Genomic DNA, 6839 nt, shown 5'->3' with positions numbered 1-6839 from the left:
ACTTATCAGTCGCAACACTAGATTAACAGATTCTTTTTAACAGACGGGCCAGTGGTTTAGCCAACGTAAACACAAAATGTTAGCCAAATATTGTGGTCGTTCGTCCTCAAGTTGCTGAAAATGTGATAGGGGTGCACGCCCACCAACTTCATGCACCCCAAGATAAGTTTGCGTTCGTTAATTTGCTAGCAAGGTAAGGTGCTCTATGAATTTACTTTCTCCCCAGTGAAACACCAATGATACCATCTTGGCAAACTATAACCATGCCCTAACAATGTAACAGTATTTCTTTATTGATTCGGTGACACTCGCATTCTCTTATTAAATTGTTCTATTACGTTGAGGCCATTCGTGGCAGTTTTTGATTCTTACTCAACCTACGTACGTAACCCAGATTAGTCTACTCTGTAACGATACCCAATTTGATAGTTATATAACATTTTCTTGCGAATAATGTCGTTCGTTTAACAACTGAGCAGCAAAGGAATCAGCGTTCCAGCCTCACACAGGACAAACGTTTTCATTCTTTTCTCACGGATGCTTTTTGTGGCAGTACGAATCGTTTTACTGGAAAAGACGTTACTTGGATGGGGTTAGATTACTCAAATTTCATATAACGAATTTTGCCAAGGAAGGAGTTAAATTCTTTTTCTGTACTTCTGTTTGATCAGCGAACTGACATTTCCTGGAGTGACTTGCCTCTTGTCGCTCGTGTCCCCAAGCCTCAGCGGAATTCGGGATCAAAGATGTCACGACAGAGCACCCTTGCTGCTGCCGTGGCAACCATGCTTGGAGCTACGTTAGGTGGCCTGTTTCTGTGGCGAACCTTACGAACTCAAAGGAGAAAGTGTATTAAGGAGCCATCGGAGTCTAACCCTCTGCCCATAGAACACTTGGGTGCTTTAGAGCAGACCATAACTCCTTCCCAGTGTCCACCTCAGCAGCTGCAGCCCCCTCCAGAAACACTCACACCTGTCCTGTTACCCTCTGTTGAAAGGCTTCTGGGGGTGACTCCAGAAGTGGCAAGTTCTACAGAGGAGTGGGAGAAGTTGTGGCCCTCTCTGCAGAAGGACCTTTCCATCTATCCTGTCTTGGGGCTGGACTGTGAATGGGTAAAGACCATCCGTGTAAGAGCTGTTCTGCATGCTAACAGATCACTCCTCAGATAAGATCTCGTTCCTCACTAAATGTTATCTCTTACTCAGGTGTCTGTCAAAGGGAAGGCCTGTGCGGTTTCCTTGCTTCAAATGGCCACGTTCTCTGGCCGATGCGTCCTGGTAAGACTGCTGCCATTTCGCAAAACCCGACAGTCCCTGCCTCAAGGCCTCATGGGAGTCCTGTGTGACCCACATGTGCTGAAGGTGGGGGTGGGTTGTTATGAGGACAGCAAGCGTCTGGCCCGTGACTACGGCCTGACTCTCAAATGTACTGTGGACCTGCGCCACCTTGCGCTTAGACAGAAGTATGAGTCATTGCCTAACTGTCACTAAAATCATTTGTATTAAAATGAACAGCTGTGAACTCTGGGCAGATGTGGTTGACTCGGGTGTCTCTGTTCCTGTGTGACCTGTAGGCAAGCAGTTCTGAATAACGGCCTGAGCCTGAAGTCTCTTGCTGCTGATTTGCTCAACATCAAACTGGACAAATCCCTGGAGCTGCGCTGCAGTGATTGGGAAGCAGAGCAACTGACCCAAGAGCAGGTACTGTTAGGCTGTCTAACCTTTGTTGATCCAACAGTGGGAAAGGGGGAAACTCTGACTTTTCAGTGGTTGTTGCTCTGTTTAAGCATGTACTTATGCAGATTTAAACCTGTTAATGATTTATCTCCAGCAGTGCGCTGTGGAAAATATAGGAAGGCTCATGAAAAGGCATCAGCTCAGTTTTCAGATCCATTACATAGTACAGCACCTATTACTAATGTAGTGACCTGACAGTAAAACATAAAGCGCTTGTCCCTCTGGAGCAATGTATGGTTTATTTATTTATTTTTTTAAAAAAGATCATAAGAAAATGATTTAGACACGTTCTCACTTTCGTCCTCTCCGTGGAAACTAGGTAACCTACGCAGCCCGAGACGCCCAGGTCTCTGTGGCACTTTTCTTTTACCTGCTGGGGTTGAAGTCTGAGCCATGCTCTGTGCTGGGCGGAGGGTCTGTCTATGCTCAATTGGCCTCACGCTGCCAAGGCCTGATGGACGTCCCCTTCAAGGGCCACGGTGGCACAGATGCAGATGAAGGAGAGCGTAGGCGACGCAACAGGAAGTCCACCTTTGAGAGCCCTGAGTCCGGGGACCAGCAAGTGCCAGACCCCCGCAGGAACAAGCGAAAACCACTCGGGGTTGGATACTCTGCCAGGTGTGGTTCTGCTTTGCTATTTTTGATATCAGTTCAGTTCCATGAAATCTTGCCCACACCTGCCGTCCAGAATGACCCATTTGTGAGGACTGGAATTTTTCTGATCCATTTATTAAGCTACTTATTACCCTGATTTCATTATTGGAGATCAAATCTTTTTTTTCCAGATGCCTGGCAATTTTAAAAGTGCTTTGTCTTTTGGATGCACTTACTGATTTCTCTCTTTTTTTTTTGTATGCCCCAGGAGATCTCCCCTTTACGACAACTGCTTCCTTCATGCTCCGGATGGCCAGCCGCTCTGCACATGTGACAAGAAAAAAGCAAAGTGGTACATTGATAAAGGAATTGGAGGTACTTTTCTAGTCAGTTCTGTGCTCGGGTATCAAGATTGAGCTCTATTGTCAGCCAGTTCTTTTGATCAGATGCATAAGCACACCAGTACTCGAATGAGATTTTCCTCTCCACTCTTGACTGTATTGTTAGCCAGTGGCTTAGGTCAGTCTGATACATGAGCACAGGGGCGTACCTCCGGGCCCCAATGCAGGATAGTCAAAGCGGGCCCCCAGCCCATATCACTTCAACAGAACGCGTAGTGACGCAATGTCAATAGCGAACAGGAGAAGTATTTTGAAGCACACAGCTTTAAAATGACCGGCAAAAGTGAAATGCACTGCACAGCTGACGCCACAATTACATTATTAGGCCACTAGTAATGGGCAACAGACTACCATACATTATAGGAAAGGGGAGAGAATAGATAAGTAGCCAACGCTCACGGGCTCCTAATTGTCACGGGCCCCAGTGCAACGGCATTACCTGCTTACCGCTAGTTACGCCCCTGCATGAGCACGTCAGTACTCCAGTGAGATGTTCCTCTGCACTCTTGTCTCAGAGCTCATCAGTGAGGACCCCTTCATCGTTCGGCTCCTGTTTGAACCGTCTGGCCGACCCGACTCACAGCGAGACTACTACCTCACGGCCAAAGAGAACCTCTGTGTGGTGTGTGGCAAAGCGGACTCCTATATCAGGTTTGTTATTTCATTTATCCCCTGTCATACTTGCAGTCTTGCTTTTTTGGATGCTATAGTATATTTTTGTGGATTGTTGCCAGACACACTCAGAGGTTTTGTTTCAAAGAAATGAGCTCATTTCCTTTTCTCTTGCTACTCATAAATTTGTGAAAAAGAGACATTGTGTGAAATTCTTAGTTCCTTTACACTCTGTCTGTTAGGAACTGTTAAACAACTGCAAACTATCAAACGAGTCTATTTATTTGGTTTCAACCTACCAATTACATTTCGTGTATGACACCAATGCTATGAGCTGTTCATCTCTGCTATTTATGCACACAGAACAGCTATCATAAAAAAAAGCAATTTATATTAATTTTTGAAACTTTAATTGATATGACTCATTAGCATAATTATATGCTTAGTGAATTAGCTTGGAGTTGCTGATGTAATCTCTGAAATGTAATTTGGCTTCTCTCTAAATCAGATCTTTCTTTTTAAAAGTGTGTGTGTCTGTGTGTGTGTGTATTTCCAAAAGATCTGAGATAGAAAAACAAATAAGCTAAAAGTCTCTACTGGTTTTAGGATTTGTAGATGATCAAAAGTTGAGGATTATATTGCGTCATAATAAGGCAAGCTATTCTAATAGTATGTTATGATGGATGCGAGCTGAAGCAATTCTATCTTCATCACCATCATCTATTGCTTTCCAAAGGAAGAACATTGTGCCACATGAATATAGGCGGCATTTCCCAGCCGAGATGAAGGACCACAACTCCCATGACATCTTGCTGCTCTGCACTTCCTGTCACGCTGCCTCCAGCGTGTATGACGGCTTTCTGAAGCAGCAGTTGGCTAACGAGTTCTCAGCCCCCCAGGGCTCCGAGGAAGGCGTGCGGATCCTGGAGGACTCGGATCGCCGGAAAGTCCGCTCTGCGGCACGTGCTCTCCTCAGCGCAGGAGAGGGACTGCCCGAGACTCGACGGGATGAACTCCAGTCAGTCATTCAGAGCTTCTACGGTCAAGAACGAGAGATCACGTCGGATTTACTGGAAAAAACAGCAGACCTGGAGACCAGGTGAGAGGATGGGATTGGAAAAGGCTAAGGGGGGGGGGGGGTGCACCCTCAGTCTCTGTTAGTTATGCTTGAGGTTCTGTTCAGTTTAGGAGGACATAATGACTGGTTCATGGCAGTACTGTATTTAATTTCCACAAAGCTGAATGAGATTTGAATCAGAGAGGGTGGCCGTAAGAGAATCGTCCACTGAGCTGCACACAGCAAATGCCATCAAGCAATGGTCTTTATACGTGTGCTATTTTTATGAAGGGAAGGGTTTCCATCTAATGTGGGGGATCAGATTATTGTACTTCTGTATTGGCATTTTCAGTGTTCAGGCTTGTGCTGAATCTTTCAAATAGGCTACTAAGGTCCTACTGGCCTTTTTAAACCAACTGTCAATGTGTTTAATTGCTCTGTCAGTGTAGAAAATTGTTGTACCAGATGATTAAGGTAAACTGTTATCATGTAGTGACCAAACCCGCTAACATTGATTCTATATGAAGATATTCAGTCACCTTTTCTTCGGTAGGTGTCATATTCAAATCCTCAAGGGCTTCAGTGTGTGCAGATATTTGAATCAGTCTTGAAAACAACATCTTATGTCTTGAGGTTCTTGCCTTGGAGATTGTGTTCATGTTCATGGTATAAGTAAATATCTACAGGTATTGTGTGGCCTTTGAGGACTGGACATAGTTTAGAATATGTAATTTGATCTACTTTGAATTTACCTCCATTTTGTTTGCTGACCACACGTTGGTTGATTTCACTGGCTGTAATGAAGGGGATTTAAGGGAACACTGGGGGCCCAATAGCGCTAGCAAAACTGGTGCTTCAATCACATGCTGGGGAAGAAGGGCACTGGGAGAAATGGTCTGTAATTCAGTCCATGTCTGGGTTTTTTTCCTGACTGTTTAGGATCTTTAATGAGAGCTATGTACCCCATGGGCTGAAGGTGGTCCGGGCGTATGCAGAACGTGGCCTCAGGGGCCTGATGGACCTGGAACAGCGCTGGCGCCAACACTTCCTCTCCAGCATGCGGCCGAAATTCCTTCCGCCACTATGGTCGGTCAATCACAATCACGACAAGTACCTGCGAAAGTACGGGGAGGACCTGGTTATCCAGCTCAACTGATTAGCCTTCCCGCGTTTCCGAGCAACGTTTTCGCGCAGCTGACCTGGCGTGAAGGTAAATGCCCAGTGTGAAGGAGCCTGGAAAGCCCATTTTCGATCCCTGAGGCGCTGTGCCATCTCGGAGAATGGCAGAGAGACACAGACTCTGCTGCCAGAGAGACAAGAGAGGCTAGCTCTGACTCTGAACTCAATGCGATCTCAAACACTACCCATTTATTTATTTATTGGACCAGAGGAGATGCGCTGGGGTCTGAAGAGAGGCTTTTTCTCAGATTGGAAGCCACTTTGGTGAGCCAGGCCAAGAAGGTGCAATGACGAAAAATAATGAGAGTTTAAAAAAAAATACAGCAGTATATGCAAACTTTCTTTTTTTATATTTAAAAAAAAAAACATATATAATATAAAAATGTGAAGATGTTTCTGTTCATATGAGAAAATATCCATTTTAAACAGCCCAAACCTGCTCTTAATTCTTTAACATAAATTAATAAAAATTTCCAGAGATTAGATATCCTGCAGGTTAGTGGCCCTATTAAAAATTTCTAATATCTAACAAGTGCTGAAGCATTTTGTTTGCCTTGCAGAGCAACTCAATGTAATTTTTCCCCCTTCATTCTTTTAATTTTTTTCAGTCACATCATGATGTTTTTTGTCAGTCTTTTACGATAGATTTGGCGATCATGACTTGTGTACCATTGGATACTGACTTGTCTTCGTGATTGTAATGGACCTGCCATTCCCTCTAGTTGATCGACGGTTAAACAAACTGAGCTCCGGTCAGAGTATGCAACCTCTTGACCTTTAATGCCACTGTTTCTCCCTCAGGTGACCCTCTGGTAGTCAGGACACCTCAAAAAACATTTGCTATGTGAATAAGCACCCTGACTAGACCAAAGGACTGATTCAATGTATAATTAGGGACATTCTCCACTGTTACAATAATGTTCTCAGTTCCACATTTAATTGTACAGTACACTGTCGAGGATAATTCCAGCTTATGTGATGTGTACTTTTTAAACCTGAGAGATTACAGAACCTAAAGGCCACAATGTTTCTGCAAGGCACTGAGTTTCCAGAGCATGTTGAAATGCTTCCATCAGCTTTAGAAACCTACAGCTTTTTTTTCCCCCTTTTATCTACGGTGTTTGGATGTAAACTCCCATCTCAAGAGAAAAAGCTGCTATGTTTCCTTAAATTGTTAATAAAAACATTAAAGATGATATTTGTATACTTGGCAATTGTGGTGTGATGATTTGTTGTCTAACGGCCTATTGAAATGCCGAG

General features: G+C 44.3%; 1 protein-coding gene across 2 annotated transcripts; it reads left to right on the top strand.

The window, feature by feature from the left end:
• Positions 1-675: 675 nt before the first annotated feature.
• exd2 (exonuclease 3'-5' domain containing 2) lies at positions 676-5847 on the top strand. 2 transcript variants are annotated; one of them, XM_030786900.1, is made up of 8 exons: positions 676-1112; positions 1206-1462; positions 1574-1700; positions 2056-2354; positions 2599-2705; positions 3247-3382; positions 4080-4442; positions 5340-5847. In XM_030786900.1, the coding sequence occupies exons 1-8, from the start codon at positions 747-749 to the stop codon at positions 5554-5556; spliced, it is 1872 nt and encodes a 623-aa protein (XP_030642760.1). In that variant the 5' UTR covers positions 676-746; the 3' UTR covers positions 5557-5847. The 2 variants fall into 2 exon arrangements, with proteins under 2 accessions (XP_030642760.1, XP_030642759.1); XM_030786899.1 differs by having other exon boundaries at positions 676-1127.
• The last annotated feature ends 992 nt before the right edge of the window (positions 5848-6839 follow it).

This window comes from Chanos chanos, chromosome 10 (genome assembly GCF_902362185.1).
Source record: "Chanos chanos chromosome 10, fChaCha1.1, whole genome shotgun sequence".
Lineage (NCBI taxonomy): Eukaryota > Metazoa > Chordata > Actinopteri > Gonorynchiformes > Chanidae > Chanos > Chanos chanos.
This window is presented reverse-complemented; position numbering and strand designations above follow the sequence as displayed.

Excerpts from the sequence above, each read along its gene's own strand:
- exd2 (XM_030786899.1), top strand. The coding sequence starts at position 747 with ATGTCACGACAGAGCACCCTTGCTGCTGCCGTGGCAACCATGCTTGGA. Across the intron at positions 1,128-1,205 it reads AATGGGTAAAGACCATCCGT|GTGTCTGTCAAAGGGAAGGC; the intron begins GTAAGAGCTGTT and ends TCTCTTACTCAG. Across the intron at positions 1,463-1,573 it reads CACCTTGCGCTTAGACAGAA|GCAAGCAGTTCTGAATAACG; the intron begins GTATGAGTCATT and ends TGTGACCTGTAG.